This window comes from Chionomys nivalis, chromosome 7 (assembly GCF_950005125.1).
Source record: "Chionomys nivalis chromosome 7, mChiNiv1.1, whole genome shotgun sequence".
Lineage (NCBI taxonomy): Eukaryota > Metazoa > Chordata > Mammalia > Rodentia > Cricetidae > Chionomys > Chionomys nivalis.
The window spans coordinates 99,278,936-99,306,545 of record NC_080092.1 but is presented as its reverse complement, the minus strand read 5'-3'; the positions used below and the strand labels follow the sequence as shown (position 1 = coordinate 99,306,545).

The following is a 27,610-nucleotide window of genomic DNA, read 5'->3' as shown; positions in this document are numbered from 1 at the left end:
GCTCACAAAGGGCCTCCTCATTCCTTTTCCTCTCTTAGTACAGAGCCCCCACCCATGTGCCAGGACGGACCTGGGCCGCCAAAGGGGCCTACCTCGCAGCAAGAATGAGCTGCTTCTGTTGTGTTTGGCTACTGTCTTAAGGACTTAGCTATTTATGACACACCCTGTGGGGTCCCTCTCCCCGAGTTGGCTCCTGCCACTGTTTTGGGTGTCAGTAGGAGTTCTTGCATCCTTTTCCCAGGGTGATTTGCTGGGCAGCGCCCTCTTGTGGCAGATGTCAGAAGCCCAAAACTGCAGATATCCTGGGGAGAGCAGGACTCTCACAGAAGAGCTGAGCCCCAGAGACCAGAGTGCCCTCCGCTGTCCAGTGCCCTGCCCTGTCCAGGCTCAGTGCTGCAGGGTTCCAGCATGCCCCCATGTGGCCACTGGGGACAGGGCTGCTTCCAGGGGAGGGCGGGGTTGAGGACAGGTACTGGCAGTTGGTTTAGAGGGGTTAACCTGGGTAGGGGGTCTCGTGAGTTGACACCATGAGGGGAGTTGGGGTAGGCTTTGGTAAGCTGGGGAGGCTGAGTCTATGCCTACCTAGTCCAGAGTTTGACAGCCTGCTTGCAACCAAGAGTTAGCTTCTAGAAGCTTCTTGGAAAAACAGGTCTGGGGAGGGGATGAAGCAGAGATGAGGTCAGAGGGGACTAAACCCACTGGGAAGGTCCCAGAGAGCCAGCTCTCCTGGTTCTTGTGACTCCCAGCTGGATCTTGGAGAATATAGGCAAATACACGCGGGGTGTTTGAGGGGGATGGATATGGAGGCTCTGGACTAGGGGAGTCCATTCTGTGGTCCCGTGAGCGTCATGCACCCAGAATAGTAATTAATCCTGCTCATCCCAGAATCATAACTATACTCAAAACGTGAGATTTGTCTCTGATTTTTTCCTTGGGTAACTTGACTACATGTGAACCCGCTGTGTTGTGATGTTAAGTTTGGTCTGGACCTGCTTCTGCTGGAGGGTGAATGGGAAGGAACCACTTCTCCAGGCCTGGCTTTGGAGGGCACACAGCTCAGGATGGAAAGGAACTGTGGCCTCCTGTTCTTCGGACAGACTCTCCAGAGGCAGTGGACGGCTCCTTTCCCTGTGGCAAGTGTGTGGGTGGAACCTTTGAAGAACTGCCCTGTGGGCAGGGATCGCAGTGTTTAGGTCTGTGCTGAGTCTGCACTCAGCTGCCAGCGCTTCCCTGAAGTGGCCTCGTGTTGGGTAGCCACGTGGGAGAATTTACACTGCGAGAACAGGCAGGCACTGCGTATCTGAACCTTCACTTCTTTCTTTTTATCTAGAGAGTGGTTTTGCAGACACGCTGCATGACCATCTGCTAAGGGGAAAAGTCCTCTGTGAATGCAAAATGCCTAATCTTTCTTGCTCCGGCCTCCTTGCCTGAGAGTTTGAGTCTTGATGTCTGTGGTGCCCACTCTTTGGCATGCCAAAGAACAAGGCCACGAGTGTGTTATGCAGACTCTGGCGCGGTGGTCACCACCTCCCTGCCTGTGTGGGGACCAGAACCTCTGGAAGCAGTGTTGGAAATGCCGACATGTAGACTTAGCTCTGTAACTAGTGCCCTGGGCTCTGACTGCAACATCTTTACCTCTAAGAGGGATCTGGGTGCAAAGATCTTTGGGGTCACTTCTAGGTCCAGCATCCTAACCCCGCTCCCACCCGTATGCTGGCTGTGTCTTCTCAGTGAGAGACTGGTCTCCATCTCTCCTTGTTTTTGTCCTCTGGCAAGGGACTTTAATCTGGTCCCGTGGTCTGAGGGCTGCCACTCTCCTGATGAGTCTTACGTGTGAACTACCAGCCCACGCCACACTGGGTATCAGGCTCCTGGGTACACAGTGTTGCCCTGCTATGGCTTCAAGTTGATGCCTCACAGGCATGGAGGATGAATGTGGATCAACACCTGAGTCCCTTGGCCCTCCTCAGCATCTTTGCATTGAGTGTGCCTCTGCCCACTACGGTACCCGAACCTCAGACCACCCTTCATCTGTCTTTTCTTATCCCCTGCACCCAGGATCTGCCTCCATCCAGAATGCTCAGTCTCCTGAAGTTGTCCTCAGCTTGTCATCCTTAGATCACCTCTACCCTTGCCTGCTTCAGTGTCTTGCTTGGCTCTGGAATGACTGTCTTGCCTGGCCCTGAAATGAGCATCTTGCCTGGGCCTGGATTGAGTGTCTTGCCTGGGCCTGAACTGAATTCCTTGCCTGACCCTGGACGGAGTATCTTGCCTGGCCCTGAAATGAGCATCTTGCCTGGCCTTGGATTGAGTGTCTTGCCTGTCCCTGGACTGAGTGTCTTGCTTGGCTCTGGAATGGCTGTCTTGCCTGGGCCTGGACTGACTGTCTTGCCTGACCCTGGATTAAATGTCTTGCCTGGCCCTGGACTGAGTGTCTTGCCTGGCCCTGGACTGGTGTCTTGTCTGGCCCTGGAGTGACTGTCTTGCCTGGCCTGGACTGACTGTCTTGTCTGGCCTTGGACTGAGTGTCTTGCCTGGCCTTGAATTGAGTGTCTTGCCTGTCCCTGGACTGAGTGTCTTGCTTGGCTCTGGAATGGCTGTCTTTCCTGGGCCTGGACCAAGTGTCTTGCAAGGCCCTGGATTGAATGTCTTGCCTGGGCCTGGACTGAGTGTCTTGCTTGGCCCTGCATTGAGTTTCTTGCCTAGCCTGGATTGAGTGTCTTGCCTGGCCTGGACTGAGTGTCTTGCCTGGCCCTGGACTGAGTGTCTTGCCTGGACCTGGACTGACCTAACCTCCTCACTGGTTTTGTGCTTCTGTCCCAGGTCAGAGCCCCACTCCACCCACTGTGGCCTCCCTTGGGTGCTCCACCCTGCACACATCCTCCCTTGCACACAGACATCTTGCACACACATCCTTACAAACCCACTGGTTCCTCTCATGTTCAGGATCTTGCTAAGCCCCGTGTCCCTGGGACTTCCTGCTTCGTCTTGTACTGGGTACGGCTATCCTGAGGCCATCCTCTTTCTGCCATCCTCCCCAAGGGCACTGGCGTGGGCTGGGTGAGCATGGTTGCCTCTGGTGCCCCTCAGTTACAAACACCAGAGTTAGGACCACTTTTTCTTTTCTTTCTTTTTTCTTTCTTTTTTTGTGGTTCTTAGGATGAGTCCAGGCCCCTGTGCATGTGGCCAGGGGCTCTACCCCATAGCCCCAGCCTGGACTGTCATGTTCAGTGTGTGCCCCTGAGTCCCAGCCCCACCAGCCTGGCATGGAGTAGACTCCTGTTTTATGTTTCTAGAAGTTAATGGCTTTCTTCTGCTCTGGCCAAGGGTTGTGACTGCATGGGATCGGGGAAAAGGGTGGTCTTGTCACTTGTGGTGCTGGGATGTCCTCAGAGTGAGGCTGGCTCCCAGGGCATTCTTCTCAAGCCAGCTCTGTGTGAGGGTGAGGTCCTCTTCACTGCAGCTCTGGGTGGTGGCAGGAAGGAGTAGCTGACTTTGGGTGGAGGCATCTGGAGGGCGATGCGGATGGGATCTGGTGGCCTGTCTGCTTTGTAGAGATGTCCTCCAAGCCTGTGCTGAAGGGATCCCAAGAGTGGTTCTCTGGCTTCCAGGCTGGTGGGGGTCACCAGCGTGGTGGAATCCAGAAGCTGCATTCTGGCTACTGTACTAGAATGGGGAGTGGGTGAAGTGGGGGAGAGGAAGGGCAGAGGGCAGGGAGGTGTCCTTCAGACTGAGAAGTAGGAAGTAGAGTCTTGGCTTCATCCTTTAAGCCTCCTCTGCCTTCTGGGCCTCTGAACTTGACTGAGTGGGGGTGTTATGTATTGGCCAGAACCATCAGGATCCCCAGCAACATCATCATCAAGCGGAGCCCACCACTGAGTTGGAAAGCGGACCCTGGAAAGACAGAAGGCTCAGTGAGAGATGGACAGGATTGTATCTCAACTCTGCAGGCTTCTGGAGGACCAGGGGCCCCAGCTGTCTCCACGAACCCCCAGACTTCTTTCAACAACCCCCTTGGGGTGTGTACGGTGGCCCGGTTATGGGCTTGCAAGCTCATGGGTGTGCACACGTCAGCATGGGCCCCAGAGGAGGGATGTCCCTGCTTCACCTGATTGGAGCATGGGTTGCAGGGTGCCAGGATGTCCATCGTTGGGCTCGGGGACGATGCCAAGCAGCTGACACATGAGCTCGTACACATGGATGCTCTCAAAGGGCTCCACCTCTAGGCCTGCCTTGAAGCTGGGACCCACAGCCCGGAAGATGGTCTTCATATCCATGTTTTGGTTGTCGAAACCATGCTCACCCTTGTTGAACTGGACGTTCACTCTCTGCGGGGAGGACCAAGGATTCTGGGTCATGAGGGGGGACCACGCTGTCCCCAGTAGCTCCTTATCAATCTTTTTCTGCTCCCCTATGGGTTGGCCCCTGTGTGGGTGGATGACCTTAGGGCATGTGTGGTAATATGGCCTCTAGATTCCTATGAGTTCTGGGACCCCAAAGATGAAGTCTCATTGAATAACTGTGGACCACCTATGACACTGAGTGGGGTAGAGATGTTAGCCTTCGTCCGTGGTTCAGGGTGTGCCCATTTGTGCTGCATCTAGGGTTCCCTCTCTGGTATGGGCTCTGTTTTCTGTCCTTTCCCCCATGATCCATGCCACCCTTGAGCCTGGACTTCTCACACTTTACCTGAAGCCTGCGCATGCACACACACATACACACACACAACACATACCCCTGTTGCATAGTGCTGAGTGTGCCCCATGAATGGCTGACACCCACAAGGGGGTAGATAGAATCAGGGTGCCCCCCACAAGCTGTGCAGCAGCCTACTGACCCCATGGATGACGTAGCCGAGGTCACTGTACATGAGCAGGGACGTGATCCTCGAGTTGTTGGCGTAGTGGAAGCTCTTGGGGAAATCTTCCTTCTTGTACACGTGCAGCCTGGGGTGGGCATCCTTGAGGACGCTGTACACCTTCTCCAGCATCCCTTCCTTGGGGATCAGCATCCCATTGGGCCCGTAGTCTAAGAGCTCGAACTCGATGTCCTTGAAGGTGAAGTTGGGGAACTTGTGGAACTCCACCAAGTCGCTGGCTTTCTGGTTGACTGTGGTCATGCCATGGTCGGATGTGATGATCAGGTTGAGGCTGTCTGAGAGATTGTGGCGCTCGATGCTGTCCCGGAGGTAGCCCACAGTCCTGTCGACCTGTTCCACCATGTCCTTCCTCTCCTGGGACTCAGGGCCGTATTTGTGGCCAGTGGAGTCTGGCTCCCCAAAATAGAGAGTGACTAGGGCCGCGTCCTCCTCTGTGAACCACTTCATCACAGTGTCCACATTTTCTCTCCACTCCGTCTCGTTTTTGTAATTGTGGAAGATGCCTTCCTTCCGGCTCATGGTCACAGCCTCTCCTTGGTAGGTGACGTTCCCGCCAGGGTAGAAGAAGGAGCCGGTTTTTAAGCCCTGCAGGGTGAAGTAGTATAAGCTTCACGACTTCTGTCTTGTCTTTCCCCCTCGCCCAAGCCCACCTGCTTCTCTCTCTGCGCTCCCTCATCCACTTTTGCCTGCCGCCCTAAGGCCTTTTGCTTCCTGAAGTAGACCTTATTTCACAGATCCGGGCCAGAGACAGTTCATCTAGAGGACAAGCAGCCAGTGTCGTCAAGCCCTAACTGAGACTGTAGATGGAAAATGTCCCCACATGCCACGCCCTTCAGCATCCTCGCCGCGAGCCTCAGCTGTCCCGTGGCCTCCACTCATTGTCTTCTCCTCTGTCCACTTTGTCCCAACCACCTGCTCACCCACCTTCCCATAAATCCTTGCTGCCCATTCTGTCTGTCTGTCCAACCCCCTGTTAACACGGGTCCAAGGTTCCTGTTCAGTTTCTCCTCCCCCACTCCCTCATTTTTTTTCCTCTCCTTATCAGGGGAGGCTGAGTTCTCACTTTCGTTTTGGCTCTGGAGCTGGAGGAGCGAGTGCCGTAGGACAGGATGCATCACTTGGGTGGAAGTGGAACCGTGGGGCCGTGGGTTGTTCCTGCCTACCAGAAAACCCTCCCTTTGGCATCACTGACTAGAAGCCTCCCTTGAGGAATCCCCTGGGGCAATGCGAATTGGGGCCACTCTCCTCTCACAGTGTACCCCGCCTGTTTAATCTTTAGCCCTTTCGCATCCAGATGTCCCGTGGTGGGACTGGAAACAGATCAAGACTCTTGGCTCAGCATTTCTTATTGAGTCAGTTAGCTACCCAGAGTCAATGTGATCCTCCTCTCCCGGCCAAAGGGCTTGAGGGCGAGACCTGCCTCTCCTCCTCCACCCCTCCTCTCCCTTCTCCTTTCTCTCCTCCATCCCTCCTCCCTTTTCTTCTTCCTTCCTTCCTTCCTTCCTTCCTTCCTTCCTTCCTTCCTTCCTTCCTTCCTTCCCTCCCCTCTCCCCTCCTTCCTTCTTTCCCTCCCTCCTCTTCTCCTTCCTTCCTTGAGAGGGTCTTGCACAGTCCAGACTGGCCTCAGACTCACTGTGAAGCCAAGGACAACCTTGTCTCAGGACCCTCCTGCAGGTGTGCACCACCACACCTGGCTTTCTGCGGGGCTGAGGCCAAAACCCAGAGCTTCCTGCATGCAGGGCAAGCCCTCCGCCAGCCCAGGTACACCCTTCGTCCTGGTCTCCCTGGAGTCCGTACCTGAGCCTGGGATGGCTGCCTGTATGGTCCTCAGGGGTTTATTGAGCAGGATGCCTGTGCCTGCTGTGGATTCCCTATGACCATGGCCTCAATTTCCCCGTGGGCAGGCCGTCTTACCTGCCTCTGGGCTGTGATCCAGATGGGTATGCTGCCGTTGTCCCACCAGTTCGTGATACCCAGCGTGGTGTGGTAGGGCCACCTCACCTTGGTGGTGGTGTTGTAGAACATGTTGTGAACCACCCCATGGTTCTCAATGTATTTGCCTGGGAGGGGAAGCAAAGGGCTGGACATGTGTGTGTGGAGCAAGCCTGGGGAAGGCTCGTGAGCCCACAGTCGCCTGAAAACCCTATGGCGTACCACCCCCCGGGACACCAAAGAAGATTCCTCAAGGGCCTTTGTGTGGGCTCTGGATCCTGCTGGAGGCCCCCTCCTCAGAGCAATGACCTCTCGCTTTTGACCAGGGTGCCTCCCATTTGCCCCCCTCCCCATGTCTCAGGCTCTTTCTATTCCCAAGCCCCGTCCTGAGGCTGGCACTCACCAGTGACCAGTGTAAAGTGGCAGGGGCTGGTCAGGGTGACAAAGGCGGGTGTCATGTATTGTGCCTTTACCCCTTCCTGAGCCATGGCGTCCAGGTTAGGGGTGTCCACATCTTGGTCGTAGTTCCAGCGGAAGCCATCAAAGGACACGAGGAGTAATTTGTGTGGCTTTTGGAGAGGCGCCCCAGTCCCACCAGCCAGGATAGCCAGAGCCACGGCGAGGAGGACGGCTGGGTGTTCCATGATGGGCTCTCAGGTGAATAGGCACACAGACAGCTCAGGCCAGGAGTGGAGCAAAGTCCCAGGGTCAGCCAGGCCTCTTATCCTGTGCATCTCCAGAGATGGCATGTCACAAGTCTAGACTTTGCACATGAGGCTTGTGTGAGCCTGACATGACCTCTATCTCTAATGGAGTCCCCGGTTCCTCCTCCCTCTGCCTTCATCCTCCAGTGTCCTCCTCATGGAGGAGGGGGCCCCACGTCTCAGAGCCTGGAAGCTTGGCTATCATGGGAATGCCCTCCACCCTGGTCTTCACAGCAGCTCCCGGCTCCTCCAGTCTCAGAGGATGCCCTGCTAGGGGCAGAGTGGGCGGGCCTCTGTCTAAGGGTTCTACCGCTGAGAAGAGATGCCATGCCGTGAAAACTCTAATAAAGGAAAACATTTAGTTGGGACTGACAATTCAGAGGTTTAGTCCATTATTGCCATGGCAGAAAACATGGGGACACACAGGCAGACGTGGCGCTGGAGAGGGGCCGAGAGTTCTCCATCTGGATCAGCAGGCACTGGGAAGAGAGAGTGAGCCACTGGGCCTGACCTGAGCTTCTGAAACCTCAAAGTCCACCCCCAATGACACACTTCCTCCAACAGGAAGGCCAGACCTTCAACGACGCCACTCCCTATGAGCCTACGGGGTGGGGGCCATTTTCATTCAGACCAGATCTGGGTTTGCTCTGTCTGCTCTTTGCCTCCAGCAATGGCACGGAAGTCAGGGATCTGCTCTTGTGACCAGACCTTCAGCTCAGTCATCAGGTGTGAGGCTGGAGGAGCAGAGCCCTGCGTTACTCTGGGCGTGGCATTCACAGCACACTGTCCTGGGTGCAGGGGGCATTTGCTGAGCACACACAGGAGCTCAGAACACTTTTCCTTTTCGTCTGAGGACACTCTTGGTGCTCTGAGACTTGATCCCAGGAACCCTTGGTCTGGGGCTGGGTAGACCTGACAGCAGCGTGAGTGACAGTTGTCCTGGGCAGCCAAATCAAACATGGGCTCAGGCCTGGAGGACCGCTCTCTGCTGATGGCTGTGCGGCGCTGCCCTTGGCAGACTCGGTCATTCAAGCAGCACCGCCTTACCGTGTGAGTGAATGACTGATTGTGTCTCCCCTGGGAGTGGCACAGTCTCCAGCTCCTGGTCCAAGGCCTGACACGTGGTAGACACCCAGTAGAGGATGCTCTCTGGTTCTGCGCAACAGCGTCAAGGTGGGCCCGTCTGGACTGCTTTGCTCTCTGCTTCTGAGGTGGAGTTGGGTTGGCGCCGCTAGGGATGCCTGTGCCCTAGAGACACCTTAGAGGCATTCTGGATCAGGGCAGACTCCCCAGACTCCCAGTCCGCTGTCCTCCGGGCTGTTACGGCTGACAGACAGTTCGACAGTTCGCTTTAGGGCACGGAGGTGGTAAAGCAGACTGTGTAACGTAGGTGGAGTAGAAATTCCCCATTGGAGGGAAACAGGGTCATGAAGACCTAGACTCTGAGACATGGCCGAGTCCCCAAGACACATCCCATGTTTTTCCAGACAAGGTCTAGGACATGCTGTCACTGCGAATGTCCCTGGGGAGTTGCTGTGGTGCACAGGTGTTTTCAATGACTGTTACTCATACTTCTGGGACAGGAGTCTGGGGACAGCAGAGGCTGGCAGGGGCAGCAGGTCCCAGTCCATCACTCTGCGCTTGGGACCACCCAGGCCTCAGAAGGGATGTGATCTTATGGCCAGGGTATTGGTGGAGAGACGCTTGGGTGGAGAGGCATGGTGGTCCGGGGTGGCAGTTGCTCTGGCTGGTCCCACTCCAAGCCAGTGACCTTGTGGATCCGAGAAAGCCAGGCTCCTTCTCTCTGCCCGTGTACCACCCAGGCTGGTTGTCCCTCTGCAGGTGTCTGTTCCAACTGCATCTGGCTCCTGTGGCCAGAGCCCTGGAGGTGGCCTGTTGATTGCCAGGCCCTCACTGACCTTTGTACTGTGGGGTTTTATTAGTGGCCTCCCCTCTTTATCAGCTGCTTGCCTTTTATTGCTTCTGATGGGCTGTGTCTCAGCCACTGCTGCCTCTCCTCCTGGATAAATGAGGATTAATATCTTAACAGGATTATGTGCTGTGGGCTCACTGTCTACCCAGGGATATGGGGTGCTTCCTCCTCCCTTCGCTGTCTTCATCCGCCCCGGGCCTTCCTGGCTGGTTTACAGGGAGCACAGTCACAGTTAGGAGATCCATGCTGGGTGGGGTGTGTAAGGGTGGCTCATTGTTTCAGACTCTGTGGGAGGGATTGGGGGTGTGTGGGATGGGGGTGTGTGTGGGAGAGATGGGGTGTGTGGGATGGGGGTGTGTGGGATGGGGTGCAGGGGGGATGGGTGTGTGTGTGGGAGGGATGGGGTGTGGGAGGGATGGGTGTGTGTGTGGGAGAGATGGGCTGTGTGGGATGGGGCTGTGTGGGATGGGGGTGTGTGGAAGGGATGGGGGTGTGTGGGTGGGATGGGTGTGTGTGGGAGGGATGGGGTGTGGGAGGGATGGGTGTGTGTGGGAGGGATGGGTGTGTGTGTGGGAGGACTGGGGGAGTGTGGGATGCGGGTGCAGGGGGGATGGGTGTGTGTGTGGGAGGGCCAGGTTGGACTCTGACTGCAGGATCAGGCTTCTTCAGGGCCAGGACTTGGAGCCTGACCCTGAGGCATGGGGAGTATGCCCACTTCTGTCCTTATTACTCACTGTTAGGACCCTAGGACTTGTGCTGGGTCACCATCTTCTCTGCCTCCATCTTCAACTGTGTTTTTCTGAGACAGCATCTTACGTAACTGACAGTGGCCTTGAACCTACTGCAGCTGAGGATGGCACTGAGCATTTGGCCTTCCTGCCTCTACCTGCTGAGTGCTGAGATTACAGGCGTGTGTCACCATGTCCAGTTTCTGCAGCTGTCCTAAGTGACTTGTGAGGACAGCCACGAGCAGGGTCAGGGAACTTGGTGTCATATAATATTATTTTAATTATGTGAAGGTGTGTTACATTTGTTTATGCTGCGGAATAAATTACTTTAGCTACATGAAGGTGTGTTACATTTGTTTACACTGCAGAATAAATTACTTTAACTACATGAAGGTGTGTTACATTTGTTTTCGTGGCCTTTGTTGATGAGGTAAAGATGGGTTACCCTTGTCTGTGTTGCTTTTGTTACACCTTGCCTGCCTAAGGCACCTGATTGGTCTAACAAAGAGTTGAGTGAACAATAGGGAGGCAGAAGAGGGATATGTGGGGCTGGTGGACAGATAGAGTAAGTAGGAGGAGAAATCTAGGCTGGGGAGAGAGCACAAAGAGAAGGGAGAAAGAGAGAGAAACCGAAAGTCAGGCAGCCAACAGCCAGCCATGCAGACAGCAGGAAAATAAGATAGATAGATAGATAGATAGATAGATAGATAGATAGATAGATAGATAGAAAGTTAAAAAGCTCTGAGATAAAATGTAGATGAAGAGAAACAAGTTAAGTCACAAGAGCTATCAAGAAACACTAAGCTAAGGCTGAGCATTCGTGAGTAATAATAAGTCCAGATGTGAGAATTTGTTGACCCAGGAGAAAACCTACTACAGCACTGAACCACAGTGGCCTCATCTCGTGTTTTCACTCGCTGACTCATGAGAAGACATTTTTCCTAACGAGCTCACACCAACAGCTTGAAATCAGGAGATGGACACAACTTCTGGGGGCCTCCTGACCTCAGTACTTAGAACGGCCTTTTCCTTCCCAGAAACTTCAGTTCAGGTTTGAGTTCGTGCGCTCTCTGTGACCCCTCTGTCTTGTGTTGGTGCTGCAGCTTCCCTGGCTTGGCCTTCGGAGCTGAGGAAGATTGTCAATGCAGTATGCCCAGCAGGGACCCCCAGGTCTGCTCCCATGGGGATGCATCTCATGGTGGAGACTAACCCACACTCCAGTATGTCCTGGCTCCACATCACATGGGCACACCCTCTTGAATGTGACAGAAAACCCCGATCATTTGGTCTATGGTTGACTTGGGATGACCCTGTGGAGCCAGGTCATCCAAGTTTTGGGTTCGAGAGACACAGCCCCTATGTTCCTCTTCTCTTTCCTGACTCACAGATACAGGGTGTGTGTGTGTGGTGTGTGTGTGTGTGTGTGTGTGTGTGTGTGTGAGAGAGAGAGAGAGAGAGAGAGAGAGAGAGAGAGAGAGAGAGAGACTTCCTGCTAAGTCTGATGTGATGTACTGAGTTTGATCCTTGGGACTCACACCACAGGAGGAGAGAAACAATTCCAGTAAGTTACCCTTTGACATCCACGCACGTGCCCCCCAAACACATGTAAAGAGTAAAAAATAAATAAATAAATAAATAAATAAATAAATAAATAAATAACAGACAAAATTCAAGGAGCAGATTCACAGTGGAACTGCATGGTCAATAATGACGCCCACCCCACCCCCAACAAGTGCAACCCTCCCTTCATTTCCACAGCCCCACCTGGGGCTGCCACACTGAGGTGGAAGGAGGAAAGAAGTGGGGTACCCTAAAGTGTGTCTGCATCAGTGTCCTAGCAATATTATTCAGCAGTGTTGAAATGAGGAGGAACCATGGACAGACGGATGAACAGAAGTGCAGACACACAGAGCAGACCCACGTGAGACACGAAGCTGAGGCTGCCCTATGCTGCCCTACAAGGGTGTCATGCTCAATAAAAAACAGCGGGTCATAAAAGGACAAATGCCATTTGATCCCAGTTTATTTTATTTCCGTGTGCATGTGTTTGTGGTCACATATGTGTGGGCGCATGTGTGTGTGTGTGTGTGTGTGTGTAGACTGGAGGATAGCCTTGGGTGCCAGTCCTCAGTCTGCTTTCCTTTAGGCAGGACTTCTTGTCATCTTGGAACTCATTGGTTTGTCTAGGTCGACTGGCCAGAGAACCCTAGGGACCCACCCGCCTCCTATGCCCCAGTGTCCGGATTCCAAGCACATGCCACCAAGTTTGACTTTTTAATGGGTTCTGGGGATTGAATTCAGGTCCCCATGCTTTTGTGACAAGCAGTTCACCAACTGAGGTATTTTTGCAGCCATCTGATGCCACTTGTATATGACATCTAAAGAGCCAAACTCAGAGACGGCGGAGTGGGAGGGGGCTCGTCGGAGGAGCAGAGGTTCAGCTTTCTTTTTTTAAAAGATTTATTTTTATTTTTCATTGTGTGTATTTGTGCCCATGTTGGGTGCGTCATGGGAGTACAGGTGCCTACAGAGGCTAGAGGATCAGACTCTCCTGGAGCTGGAGTTACAGGGGCTTATGAGCCCCCTGAAATGGGTGCTGGGAACCAAACTCAGGCCCTCGGAGTGAGGAGTCTGTGCTCTTTGCCCGAGCTGTCTGTCCAGCCTAGAGCTCAGCTTTGTGAGATGGGAGTTTGAAGCTAGGTGGGTGAAAGTGTAAACACTGTGTGCATTTTACCACAGCTAGAATTAAAACTGGAAAAAAAATAATGTCTGGTCTTTTTTTAGTTAATTAATTTATTTGTTTTCGAGACAGGGTTTCTCCGTAGCTTTTGGTTCCTGTCCTGGAACTAGTTCTTCTAGACCAGGCTGGCCTCGAACTCACAGAGATCCGCCTGCCTCTGCCTCCCGAATGCTGGGATTAAAGGCGTGCGCCACCACCGCCCGAATTTAATGTCTGGTCTTTTGGGGACCACAAGGAACCTAGGGCTTGGTTCAGAGAATGCCATATTCTATCTGGAAGGAGACAATTCCCCAACAATGGGAAACTCTGGGAAGTCCTGTCCTGTGTGTTGGGGTCTGGCAGCTTGGTATTGACATAAAAATAGCCAAGTATTTATTGGCTCAGTCCTATAATCCTAGCAGGAGGATTGCTTCAAGTACAAGGCCAACCTGGGCTACATAGTGAGTGAGTCCCAGGAGGCCATCCTGGGCTACAGAATGAGACTCTGTCTTAAGAAACAAAACAAGCAAATAAAAAAAACAATACAAAAAGACCAGAGGGGAGACTGGAGAGATGGTTCAGGACTCAGGTTCAATTTACAGCACCCTGCAGGGTGTCTCATAATTGTGTGTGACTCCAGACTCCTCCAGCTGCAGGGGATCTGACATCCTATCCTGGCCTCTTGAGCACCCTGCACCATGCACACACACATACACACACCACACATACACACGCACACACACACACATACACATGTGCGTGCACACACACACAAGCACGTACATAGGTATAAATAAAAATAAATTGTCAACAATAAAGAGCAGAGGGCTTAGGGGTAAACCCACATTCTGAGCCAATTGTGTTTCAGCTGTGGTGCTGGGAACGTGTGCTGGAGAAGGACGGGTTTGACTAAGTGGGGTTGAGACTGGGGGACTCTGCGTCCGCTTGAGGAACGGAACTTTTTCCGCTTCACCAGCGACAGAAACCAGCTGAAAGCGGATGACAGAATGGGAGTCAGACTGGAGACTTAGACAATGACGAGACCCAAACAGAAAGCTCTTTAAGACACTCGTGGGAAATAGAAACAAAATGAACCGTCTCTTCTATCACGGGGTTAAATGAGCCAAAACTCCATTAAAAAAGCTAAATTGCAAGGAAACTGCTTGGCAGAAATTCAGATTTCTTGGGGGTCAGCATTTGACCTCAAAGTGCACGCCTAAGTTTCATTTCTCCCTAGAAACCACGCCCCTGTGTGCCTGCCAATCATGCAAGAGGCTGAGCTCTGACCACTCAGAGTGAGGCACAGGACCCTTTAGGTTAGGAATAAAATCCCTGCAGGGAGCCCCTGGATGTGCTCACCTGCTGGATTTGACACAGCTGTGCCCCTTTCCACAGAAGAAACTTGTTTGTCTTGATGAAATGCCTGGCTGTGTGGACATTTTCTTGAGATTCCAGATCCATTTGTTATACATTGGAGTGGGGAAGAGAGTTTTCAGTAAGACCCCCAAAGGACAGGAAACAAAAACAGAATAGACAAAGGAGATGGCCTATGAAGAGGCTGCTTGGAGCGGAGAGAGGCTGGCATAGCGGGGTGTCTGATGGGGACGTCACCAGAGCACATAAGAACACATAGAAGGTAAGAGGGAAAGAGCTGCTAGGTGGAAATGTGGATCTCATTAATGTCTGGACATGTGACATGCACCTGGGCAGGGTCTGGACATGGTGGCACGCACCTGGGCAGTGTCTGGACATGTGACATGCACCTGGGCAGTGTCTGGACATGGTGGCACGCACCTGGGCAGTATCTGGCCATGGTGGCACGCACCTGGGCAGTGTCTGGCCATGGTGGCACGCACCTGGGCAGTGTCTGGCCATGGTGGCACGCACCTGGGCAGTGTCTGGCCATGGTGGCACGCACCTGGGCAGTGTCTGGCCATGGTGGCACGCACCTTTAAATCATAGTCCTGGAGAGGCAGAAGCAGTAATGTCTCCATGAGTTTAAGGCCAGCCTGGTCTTCACACTGAGTTCCAGGCCACCCAGGGCTATACCAAGAGACTGTTTGAAAGGTGGAAAAAACCCAGCCTCACTCACTACCAGGGAAAGGTAAGTTAAAGCCACAGAGAGAGATTGCCTTGTTGTTGTGGAGACGGCCGTCATCAATATCTAGGTAACAAGTGTGTGGGCTGGGGAGAGCTGCTAGCTTCTTAGTTTAGTTGTGTGTATGTGTGTGTGTGTGTGTGGTAGATGTGGGGTGTGGGGTGTGTGTAAATGTGTGTGTTACATGTGTGTATGTGCATGTGCCATTATACTCAAACCCAGGCAGGTTGTGAGAGCAGTGGATGGTGCAGTGGTCTCTGGTGAGTTGTGTGTGCTAGTGAATGTGTGTGGTAGATATGTGTGCATGTGTATATGTGTGTGTGTGTGGCGGATGTGTGTGCCCCTGCACAAGTATACAAAGACCAGCAGTGCATGTCACGTGTCTTCTGTCACCTTCCACCGTATTCTCTCTAGACAGTCTTTCACTGAATCTGGAGCTCGAAGCTCTTCCCTCAGGCTGACAGCCAGCAAACCCCAGTGACCCTGCTGTCTACCCTTCCTGTCCCCAGTGCTGGCGTGAGAGACATGCACAGCCACAGAGATCCAGGCTCTCACACGTGCGTGCAGAGCAAGAACTCTTACCTACTTCCTGAGCCACCTCCCCAGCTGCCTAGTTCCCAGTCTTTGAGACAGTTCCCAAGCCAGAGGCTCCTGTCCTCGTCAGAATGGAGACAGAGTGGAGGGGAGTCCAGGAGCCCCGCTGCGAGCCCAGCTGGACTCTGAGGGGAGTGGTCTCTGTGGGTGGATAATTAATCTTCAGTGTCAACTCGAAGGGATTTAGAGTTGCCTAGGAGACACACTGAGTGCTTAGGAGGGTGTTCCCAGAGAGAGGCTTAACCGAGGCTGGAAGACCCACTCTGAGTGGGGTGGTTGTGAGTTGGCATCCCAGACTAAATAAAAAGGAGAGGGCTAGAGAGGCAGCTCAGTGGTTAGGAGCACTGTTTGCTCTTCTAGAGGACCCGAGTTCAATTGCCAGCACCCACACTGCCTGTGACTCCAGTTCCAGGGGATCGGATGCTGTCTTCTGGCCTCTGAGGGCTCCTGTATGCATGCAGAACCCACATATTCACTCAAGCATACGCACATACACATACATAAAAATAAATAAGCAAACGGATCTCTTAAAAACACATCTTTAATGCCAGGTGTGGTGGCACACACCTTCAATCCCAGCACTCAGGAGGCAGAGGCAGGTAAATCTCTAAGTTCGAGGCCAGCTGGTCTACACAGTGAGTTCAAGGACAGCCAGAGCTGCATAGTAAGGCCTTGTGGTGGTTTATGGCCTCTGTAGTCTCAAGCGTTTGAATACTTGGTCTCCAGTTGGTGGGCTGTTCAGGAGGTGTGGCTCTGCTGGAGGAGGTGTGTCACTAGGGGCAAGCTTTGGGGTTTCAAAAGACTAGAACCATTCCCAGAGTGCTCTCTGCTTCCTTCTTGTGGATCAAGATGTGAGCCCTCAGCTTCTGCTCCAGTGCTGTGCCTGCCTGCCTGCTGCTGTGGTCCCTGCCTGCCTGCTGCCATGGTCCCTGGCATGGTGGTCTTAGGTTCACCCTCAGAAACTGTAAGCCCCAAACAAACTCTTTCTTCTGTAAGTTGCACCTTGGTCATGGTGTCTTATCACAGCAATAGAAAAGTGACTAAGACAAGCCATGTCTCCATCAGTCAATCCATTGATATATCAGCTGATCAATCAATGAATGAAGCTGAGTACCGGCATTTATCTCTCTGCTTTTTGAGTGCCTTGGGTACAATGTAATCAGTTGCCTCTTGGTCCTGAGGCCATGGGGAGCACACCCTGAACACCCGAGGCAGATAAGTGTATCTCTGACTAAGTGACAAGAACAGCCAGGACAGTAACAAACAATAATACAATTTATACTTTGGGGCTGCTTTAAACATTTTTTTTTTGAGGCAAGGTATTTTTTTTTGGTTTGTTTTTTGGGGACAGAGTTTCTCTGTGTAGCCCTGGCTGTCCTGGAATTCGCTCTGTGCTCCATTCTTGAGTGCTGGGATTCTAAGTGTGTACTGCTATATCCATTTTAGGGGGTTCTTTTTATTTTTAAGAGTTTATTTATTTCTTTATTGTGTAGGTGTTTTGACTGTATGTGTCTGTGCAACGCATATGTACAGAACCCATGGAAGCCAAAAGAGGACATTGAATCCCCTAGAACTGGAGTTAAGATGGTTGTGAGCTGGCACACGAATGCTGGGAATCAAACCTGGTGCCCAAAAAAGCAGCAAATGCTCTTCTCCGATGAGCCACCTCTCCAGCTAGAGTCTCCTTTTAAAACCTATAATCCCATCTCACCCTTCCAGACCTCGGCAGCCACCAGGCCCTGTCTTTGGCCTGGCTCTTTATTGGGACAGTACCAGCTCGTCCTTCCTTCTCTTCTCTCCATGCCCTCCTCTTGCCCACAGTTAACATGCCCTCGTATGACATAGGCATCCACCCATTGTTTGTTCAGGGCCAGCAGCTGCACATTGAATAATAATCAGTTCAAAGTCCCAGAGGCTGACGGGGATGTGGTGTGTGTGTGTGTGTGTGTGCATGAGTGCATGTGCTTGCACACGTGTGTGTGCACAAATGTGAATGTGTGGTGTGTGTGCACATATGTGAATATGTGGTGCGTGTGTGTGCATGAATGTGAATGTGTGGTGTGTGTGCACATATGTGAATATGTGTGGTGTGTGTGTGCACGCCCTGAGACAGCTCACCTTGGAGTGCTGGCTATGGATGGGCTAGGCAGAGGCTAGGATCAGCTCAGCTCTGTCCCTGGGACCCTCTGTTTAACTGGAGCTTCTTGTGGTCTCCAGGTCTCCTGAGCAGTGTTGGGGGTGCTGGGCAGGGGTGTGTGTGGCTCTGTCTGCGCCCTCTCTCTGAGATTCTGTGTAGGGTCATCATGAGAGCTAACCATGCTGTTGGTATTCTGTTAGACCCTAGTCTGGGACTGCGAACCTTCTAGAGGCCACAGATGGAGGAGAGTCAAGGTGTCTACCTGGGAAAGGAGGGTGAGGATGGGCAAGCCTGGGGTTCTTTTCTGAGCTCAGCCCTGGGATACCCCAGCTCCACAGGCCCCCTTCCTGTGTCTGGGGGCCTGAGGGCCATCAGCACCCCTTTGTTGCTTGACTTTGGGGGCCCAGCAAGGCATGTGCCTTGTGTTCTTACCCGGAGCAGATGAGTGGGGAAAGACCTGAGCCAGCCATGAAAATGGTGAGTGAACGTGGGGTTCAGGATTGGCTGAGCCCAGCTCTAGGGTGAGGTTCAACTCTCCAGCTTTCCAGGGGCCCCGTGGGAGGGACCCTGAGGGATACACAGTCAGAGGCAGGCTGCGGGCCCTGCAGGAGGGACCCTGAGGGCTGCATGGTCGCAGGCAGGCTGCAAGCCCTGCAGGAAGAAATCCTGAGTGAGGCTCAGCACCGGAGCCAAGAGTAGTGCTTTGCACCTTGGCCCTGATACTGTTTGGCCTTTATCCACGTGCTCAGCCTGTGGAGGACCAACTGGGGTCTCCTGCCCTTCAACCTGGGGCCTGTGACCCTCAATGTCCCCTAGCCTTGAGGATTTTTCCTCTCAGAGTCTCTCATGGATGGTACGGTTCCTTGGCTCCGCTGAGAGGAAGTGAGAATACATTTTGGGATGCCACATTTGCTGGACTCACCCTTGTGGGTCTGGGGCCTTGGAGGGCCTCTCTGCTCCTGACTGCATGCAGTGGAGCCTTGTGTGAGGCCTCCCTCTTCGTAAGTCTGAGGTCCTCCACCTCCCTCTTCGTAAGTCTGAGGTCCTCTACTGCCTGCACCGTGGGGTTCCCTCTGCTCCTCTGAGGTTGCTGAGGGAAAGTCACTTTGCCTCCGGCCCTAGTTGCTCCAGGTCTCAGCCTTTTCCACTGCATTCCTGTCATCTCTGGCTGGTTCAGCTCTGTGCTCTGTGACCTCTGTGCTCTGTGCTGTGCATTCTGAGAGACTTGGAACACAGACCTGCACTTTCCCAGTCTTTTCCTGGGTGTCTTGATGTGGTAACTAAGTTCTGAGGGGTGAGTGTGGAGGGTGAGGGGGTGAAGGTGAGAGGCATGGGGGCCATTCAGGGGCACAATGACCAGAGTCTGTAGAGTGTCTGGTCACCTTTGGCAGGTGTGAGTGGCAGCTCTAATGGGGAAGGGTGGGTGGAGCAAGAGTGGCTGTTACTGACTTTGCCTGAAGGCCAGAGTACTGGGTCCCTTTGAAACCACACGGGTGATAGAGATACCAAAGATGCACCGGGATCCTGGGATCTTCTCCCCAGAGACTCTGGACCTGCTATCTCTAGAGACGTCTATTTTATAGCCCTGTGGCTATCTCTTTGTACCCCGAGGGAGCAGAAGGAATGAGCTGGGGCAGATAAGTGGCTACCTTTGGCTGCCTCGTATAGATAAAGGTGGCCAGAGCATCACTGCCCTGCCTATGGTATTGTGGGAGGAGAGGGTTCTATTGGGAAAACCCTGCTTAGGAAACATCCTTTACCTTGGCCCCCATGGTCATCCTCATGAGTCGTTTTGTGGATAACGGTCAATCAAGCAGGACGTCCGGTGGGTGTGGGGTGTCATGAGAGGACTGAGTTGGGTCTCAGGTGCATCCAGATTCCCCAGGGATCTCAGGGGCCTGGGTCTCACAGGAAACCAGAGGGGAGGTTGAGGTGGAGGTGCCCACCTCCCCAATGCTGGGCCCTGAAGATGTGTTCTAGAGGTTGGAGTCATGGTGGCCACTTTCACATTTGTGTCTGTTCTAAGTGAGCCAGTCCCGTGGACCTCTTCCTTTTGTATGGGATTCCCTCTGTATGCAGCATGTCCTCCTGTATGCTGTGAATGTGTTCTATTACAATTGGTTAATAAAGACGCTTATTTGGACAATAGCCAGGCAGAATAGAGCCAGGTGGGAAATTTAAGCAGAGATACAGGGAGAAGAAAGGCAGAGCTAGAGAGACACCATCCAGCTGTCCAAGGAACAGAGTGCCACCAGTTAAGCCACAGACCATGTGACGATACACAGATTAGTAGGAATGGGTTAATTTAAATGTAAGAGCTAGCTAATAATAAGCCTGAGCCGTTGACCAAACATTTATAATTAATATTAAGCTTCAGCATGGGTTTCTGGGAACTAGCGGATGGGAGAGAAGCCTCCAGTTACATATTCTGCTCCATTGGCATTTATTTGGCGACTACTGTGTGAAGGGCGAGGAGAGAGGCACAGGCTGGTATCCTGTGATCATAGGGGATGTAGTGAGAGGAGGCATCTGCATCCCCCAGCATCCCTGGGCAAATTCGCTCAGGCTTGGAGATGGGACAGGGAAGTGACCAACCTGTGGGCACTCAGCTGTGACGTCCCTGAACTCCAGGCCACATCTGTGTCATTACTGGCTGCAGAAGCAGTTTTTCTGACCGACGCTGTTTTGCCAACCATATCCCAACCGTGAAAAGCGAGACAAAGCTAAATCATCAGTTCCTGGCTTGAGGGAGACACTGTGGTGCTGAGCCTGCCTCGTGCCAGGGTCACAGCCTGAGCCTTCCCACTGGGTCCACCGTCTCTGCCTAATGGCACCACCTGCCACGACTGTTGTGGGGGACACTTAATGAAGAGGTTACAAAGGTCCCCCCTCCCTCCCTCCCTCCCTCCCTCCCTCCCTCCCTCCCTCCCTCCCTCCCTCCCTCCCTATTCTTCCTTCCCTTCTGAGACAGGGTCTTACCATGTTCCCAGGCTGGCCTTGAACCCCTGAACTGAAGGCCCTTCCTTCCTCCACCTCACCATCACACCATTATCCCAGTTAAATGCTGGTTTTCTTTCCTAATGGCCTCCTCACAAAGACTAACTAGAATTTCTGCCCAAACAAGTCACAAAACAAACTTTCCCCATCAGCTAGCGTCACCGTGAAATACAACTCAAAGGACGTAAATCTAATCTCATGTGCGTGTTGTGTGTGTGCGAATGCAAGTCTGCATGGGTGTGCATGTGCCACACAGTACACGCGTGTGGAAGCCGGACAGACCTTCGGTGTTGGTCCTTGTTTTCTGTTTTGAGGCAGGAGTCCTCTGCTGTTTTGTACTGTATGTTCTGGGCTAGCTAGCCCACAAACTTCTGGGATTCTCTTGTGTTCATGTCTTATCTCCTGGAAGGGCTGCCGGAATGACAGACGCGTGTTGCTTTGGCTTAAATGTGGGCTCTGGGAATGCAGACCTAGGTCCTCATGTTTTACTCAATGCACCATCTCCCCGGCCCTCTTGACAGTTTAATTTCTTTCTTTTCCTTTGAAAACATTTGTTAATGTTTTTGTGTGTATGTGTGCTATACATACGTGCCACTGTTTTGTGTGCTATACATATGTGCCACGGCGGTGTCTGTGTGCTATACATACGTGCCACGGTTGTGTGTGCTATACATATGTGCCATGGCGGTGTCTGTGTGCTATACATATGTGCCATGGTTGTGTGTGTGTGTGTCTAGGCCAGAGGACAACTCTCAGGGGAATTGATTCTCTCCACCCACTATGTGGGTCATGGGATTGAACTCTGGTTGTCAGGCTCGGTGGCCAGTGACTCATGCCTGCCTTAATTGACGAGTTTCTAAGTAGAGAGTCCAGGGCCCTGGAAGTTTCCAGTGGAATTTTGTTTCACTTTGGTTCCCTAGTTTGTTTTTCTGTTGCTGTGCTAAGCACTCTGACAGAAACAGCTGAGGGATGAGAGAGCTTCTTTATTTTTACACTTCCATCGCCAAAGGAGCAGGGACAGGAGGCAGGAACTGAAGCTGACCCCGCAGAGGATGTGGGGTTGGTACCACCCACAGTGGACTGGGCCCTTCTAGATCAGTCAGCAATCAAGAGAAATGCCCTAGATCAGCGGTTCTCAACCTTCCTATTGCTGCGACCCTTTAACACAGTTCCTCAGGCTGTGGTGACCCCCTCAGCCATAAAATTATTTTTGTTGCTACTTCATACTGTAATTTTTCCACTGTTATGAATTGCAATGTGATATTTTTGGAGATAGAGGTTTGCCAAAGGGGTCATGACCCACAGGTTGTGAGCCGCCCTCCCAGAACTATGCCTGCAGGTCAATCGGATGGAGGTAATCTTCCCATTTGAAACACCCTTAGGTAACTCCAGGCTGTGTCAACATGCCAGCTGACCTCGGTGTCTTTTCGGAAGCACTATGTCCCCTGTATTCCGCATTTTAGGATGTTATATATCCCCAGGCGTCCTCTCTGTGGCCAGAGACTTCTGGGATGACCCTGAGGGCCGATATTCTTTGACACTAGCATGTGCCTGTTTAGAAAAGTGTTTTATTTGCCTCTTCTTGCACACCCTGCTGCTTTACTTTAAGTTCCCAGGATGAGCCCTCTGAAATCTAGTCATAACTAAGAGAATCTGGCTAAAGGCCAGAGCCGGGTGTTGGAGATCATATCTCAGGCAAGCTCTGCAGGTGTTCTACCACTGAGAAAAACCCTTCAGCACAACAGACTGAGGTTTCTAGCCCACAGGGAAAATCAGAAATCCCCAAACTGAGACAACCCAGAACCAAGAACGAAACAACTTTACTTATTCCTGATATGTCCACCAGGTGGCGCTGTCCAGCCACAAATCTTAGAGTTTTGGCCAGGCTTTTGAGGACGCACCAGTAGGCCTGGGATATCCCACAGGACCCCATTTTACTATGCAGAGGGTCACTTGTGGCCTGGAGGGGGCTTGGATTTATTTGGTGAGCCCAGCTTAGCTTTACCCCAAAGCTTCTTGGTTGACGTTTTTTTGTTTTACTTAAAAAATTTATTTATTAGCTGGGTGGTGGTGGTGCACGCCTTTAATCCCAGCACTCGGGAGGCAGAGCCAGGTGGATCTCTGAGTCTGAGGCCAGCCTGATATACAGAGTGAGTTTCAGGACAGCCAGGGATATGCAGAGAAACCCTGCCTCTACTAAAGAGCCAACCAAACAAAAATGTATTTGTATCTGATCTTCTGTACCTTGTCCGTATGCATACCACATGTGTGCTCAGTACCTACAGAGGTCAGAAGAGGGCACCGGATCACCTGGAACTGGATTACAGATGAACCACTGAACCATCTCTCTCCAGCCCTGACCTGGAGGGTTTGGATACAGAAAAGCAGGGATGAGGTGTCTTCCTGCCTGCTCTTGCAAGAAAGGTGGACATTGACCATGCCCAACAGAATCTGGGAGGACTAGTATGGGGTCACAGCTGGGATCATGGAGAGCTAGAAAGGCTGTGTGGGGTTGTGCTGGTCAGTGCCAGGTCAGGCCAGGGGACGACAAAGCCACACTTTGGCTGGGGAGGGGTATCTCTGGGGCTCCGTGGTTACTGAGTATCTGCAGGAAACTGTCTTCTTGCACCCTGGGTGGGCAGGTGGAGGTGCTGCCAAAGGGGATGAGGGGTTGCGGTATGGAGTGGCTTCCTTCGGGTTGGACATGACCCCCACTGTCATCATTAGAAAGAGACCCTCGCACACCAGGCCTGTCAACCCCCGCTCTGTGAAGGGGGCTCAGTCTTCACATTTCGTCACCCCTCCCTGAGGACCTAGAAGAGGAACTGTCCCCTAGTGTGGCTGCCCCTAAGTGACCTGGCCAACTTCTGTGTGGTCTCGTGCTTTCGAGTAGCCCGTGCTCCTGTAAGGGTCTTCTGTAAACCCACTGGTCCATCCAGCTGGATCAGGGTGGAGTCCGTTCTTCTGCCGGTGCCCTCTCACCCTAGAGCGGAGAGGCTAAAGACACTTAGTGTTCACGCATCCATATGCGTTATGGATAGCTTAGCCATTCTAAAACATACTCATTCAAAACTATTCATTCTTGTGTGCATGAGTGTCTGTCTGCACATATGTACCTGTACCGCGTGTGTGCAGTGCCCGTGGAGGTCAGAAAGGGCATCAGATCTCCTAAAACTGGAGTTACAGACCATTGTGAGCCATCTTGTGGGTGCAGGGAACCGGATCCAGGTTCCCGGAAGAGTAGCCAGAGCTCGTAACTGCTGAGCCATCTCTCCGGCCCTTATTTATTACATGAGCAAGTGAGAGTTCGTGTGCACACATATGTGTTAGCGCACACGTGCAGGTCAGAGGACACGGTTTCCCAGCATTCTCTGCTTCCACTCTGTTTCTGAGGCAGGATCTCTCGTTCTACTGTAGGCAGAGAGCTGGTAGGACAAGAGAGAGAGGCTGGCATGCCCAGGCCTGTCCTGTGTGCCCTTGTGTGCAGTTCCTTGGGGAGATGTGGACACACGTGTATTCACTCCAGATAGCGCACTAATAAGAGACCAAAGTCTGAGTCCACCGGGTCTGACTCAGAGCTTACACAGAGCCTGGGTCAGGAGTCGCTGACAGGAATCTGGGGGACCTTGGTGTCACCAAAGTCTCGCCACAGTATGGATGATGGCTTCCCCAAAGCTGCACAGAGTCCTCTTCCTGCTAACTTCCACAGTCTGTATCTTCTAGCCCCTTCCATGATCCAGAGATGAGGTGAAGTTGGAGCAGAATAACGTACAGCTGGGAGGGAAGGTAGGAAGGGCTGACTGAACTCCCCGGCGAGGGCTCCCTTCTCCTACGTGGAAATGCTGATAATCTCCTAAGTCGCTTGAGGGTAGTTGTAGCTGCTTTGAGGGGCAGCAACGACCTTCACACTTGGAGGACACTGTCCTATGACACATCTGCCTAGGGGCTGACCTGCAGTCCTCCCTGCCTCTGGGTTCAGCTGCAGTGTAGGTGTGAAGAGCCCCTTCTCCTTCCTTCTCCATAGGCAGAGCTACTTCCCCAGAGCTAGCTCCTGGCGCAGGCGACAGCCACGCCTCTGACGTTTTGGGTGAGGAGGGCCAGGTGGGGGCTGAGGGGTGCCGTTCTTCAGAGGCAGAAGGGCCGCACGAAGACCTTCCACACCCGGAGTCTGTACACAGCCTAATCTTCCTTGGTCTCTTGTCGTCCTTCTGTTACCTGCTTCTGGCCCAGGACTCCCCAGTGGGTTCTGGGCTGTGACAGGACACCAGTGGCTGTCCCTATCTTCTGTCATTGAGTCCTAGGGACAGCTGAGGTGGCTCAAAATGGAGCCTGGAGTCGGGGTGGACCTTGGAGGTCCTGGTGTCCTTGGACTCTGCCTTAGCGGCTTGCATCCCTGGGGGCCAGCCCCACAGCCCCCATAGAAGAGAATCGTTCAGGCACTGTGTGTGTAGGAGGGAGAAAAGAAAGAAGGTACCCACTGGTGTTCCCTGCCTCCCAAGAGCTGTCAGACAGGGAGAGGGGAGTGAGGGAGAACAGTCTGGACACTTGCCATGGCGGTCTGGATGGGCTGCCTGGGCAGAGGAGGGCTACTCTCTCTGGCTCCCCTTTTGCTTTCTCTGGCTCTGGCCTCTGAGACTTTCATCCAGGGCCTTCAGTTGCCCGGGAGGCACATCACACCCTTGCTGCCCCCCACCCTGCCCTGTCCCTCAGAGGTGCCAGATGGGCTGGTCCAAGGCAGCCAGGCCAGATTCAACCCCTGCTCTATCCTCCCCACCTCATGCCCCTGGGAAGCCAGGAGGAGGGCCTGGCAGGGCGGCAGATGGTGGGTTGGGAGGAGGGGCTGCCCGGCAGACGGACGACTGTCAGGACAGATGGCGAACTGGGTAGGGGTCCAGAGCTCACCCATCTGCTTCTGCCCCTGCAGGGGCTTTTCTCAGTACCTTCGGCAGAGTTAGGATGGGTTCACTTGACTCGCCCTGGGTTCCCGGTGTCTGACTCAGTGCTGGAGTTCCCTGCCCAGTTACCCCTTGGGGTCTCACAGCCCCTCTGGGCAGCCAGCTTGGCCTGGACTCTCAGCGTTGGAGGGAATCTTCAGGACCTTGGGGAAGCCCTGGCTGAGCATGTGGCACTCTCCAGGACAAAGACTCTGTGGCAGATGAGGGCTGGCCGAGGGGCGAGCTGGCTTCGCAGATGGGGCCTTGATGCTGGGAAGCTCCAGGACAGGAAAATACCAGACCCCACGTGCCCTGAGTTGTTCCTAGGGTGACGTCAGGTGACACAGGATTCGATTGTCTGCTTCTCAAAGGGGACGTCGGGATTGGGCAGGCCCCACTGTGAGGAGGAAGGGAGAAGGCGGTACCCCCTGTTAGGGGGAAGGTCAGGCATCCAGCCCAGGGTGTAAACACCTCCTATGGGTGCTGTCCTCAGCCCAAAGAGGGGGGTCATCGGGGTGTCCTGGGCTCTGAGATGTTAGGGGACTTTCAAATTTGGGGTTCCAATGTTGATAATCTCTAAAAATACCTTTAGACTTTTTATTTCAAAGAAAAATTGTTTGTAGTGTGTGGTGGTGCATGCCTGTAATTCCAGCACTCAGGAGGCAGAGGAAGGAGGATGGGGCAGCCTTTGGCTACCTAGGGAGTTTGGGGCCAGCTTGGGCTACATAAGACTTTGTCTCCAAAAAATTCTAAGGAAAGAAAAACTCCTTCAGTAATGGTTGGCCCTTCTTGGTCTCTGTAATGTGTGTTCAGTTCTTTCTGCCCTAAGAAGGGTGGTGTGTGTGTGTGTGTGTCCCCTTCAGCTGGGTGTGGAGCAGGGACAAGCTTGGCACACCCAGTACCAGCTCCAGGGACCTCGTCAAGGGACAGCTGAGGCTTGACTACTTCCCCTGCTCATCCACCCCTGGCTCCCCTGAGCAATACCAGCTCTGGGCAGCCCAAATTCCACCTCCACATTGAGTGTCCCCTGTCATTTCCTGTCATCTCCCTGCCCCATTCCCCCTCAGACTCCAAGAGTCAAACCTTGATCTGGGCAGTCCTTGTGTCCCCTCGGCCTCGGAACTTCTGGGTGGCTTTGGGTGGTGAGAAACCAACTCTGGTGGCTGTTGTGATGGTTCACTGAGTCAGAGCCCTGGGAATCCTGCGATGCCCTTGGTGGCATTTCTGAGCTTTTGCTGAGCTTGTTAATGCTTTGACTTTTCTTAAATTCCATTTTGTTGCGGAGGAATTTATGTGGCATAAACGGCTCCATCCAATGGCTTTAATCACAGCCCTGTAAACCTGTCCCCCGTATCCGGTTGTAGAGAATGACGGGAACCTGGAGGGAACCATCCCTGTCACTGTCCACCCTCCTCGCCCCCACCACGCCCTTGGCATCGCTGTCGTCACTGCCCTGTATTCTCTCTAGGGAGGTTTGCCGCTTCTGGATGTTTTCCACAAGCAGGACCCTTTAGCACGGGTCGTTTCGTGCCTTCTGTCTTCAGGACCCCTGTGCCTGGGCGGCCATCGGGGGTTTCTTGTTTTAGAGTTGAAGACCCCTGTGCTGAACACACCGGGCGTGTGTTCTACCAGTCTGCGTGACTCTGTTGTGTTGGGCTGCTGTGAGCACACGTGGTCACCTGTTGGGACTGGCCAACTTGTTTGAGCGTGCCTGAAAAGGGAAGTGAGGACTGAGAAAGAGACAAAAGACAAGGTAGAGTCGGGAGCTTCCAGTGAGTACCATAACAGCCTTGCATGTGTTTCTAACAGCTCCTGTAGACCCAAAGCAAAAGGGGAGGGTGAAAGACTTCCTTGCCAGTAATACAAGGAACGAACAAGGGTAATTACCTCCTCAATACTCAAAACACCTAGGAACCACGCCCTTACAAGCACCCTGGTATTTGGTCTTGGGGAGC

At 53.1% G+C, this 27,610-nt stretch overlaps 1 protein-coding gene across 1 annotated transcript; it reads right to left on the bottom strand.

Moving 5' to 3' along the window:
• Positions 1-3,814: 3,814 nt before the first annotated feature.
• Enpp7 (ectonucleotide pyrophosphatase/phosphodiesterase 7) lies at positions 3,815-7,455 on the bottom strand. The gene is made up of 5 exons (XM_057774001.1): positions 7,215-7,455; positions 6,794-6,939; positions 4,838-5,464; positions 4,109-4,328; positions 3,815-3,894 (listed from the first exon to the last, which is right to left on the bottom strand). The coding sequence occupies exons 1-5, from the start codon at positions 7,453-7,455 to the stop codon at positions 3,815-3,817; spliced, it is 1,314 nt and encodes a 437-aa protein (XP_057629984.1).
• Positions 7,456-27,610: the final 20,155 nt, after the last annotated feature.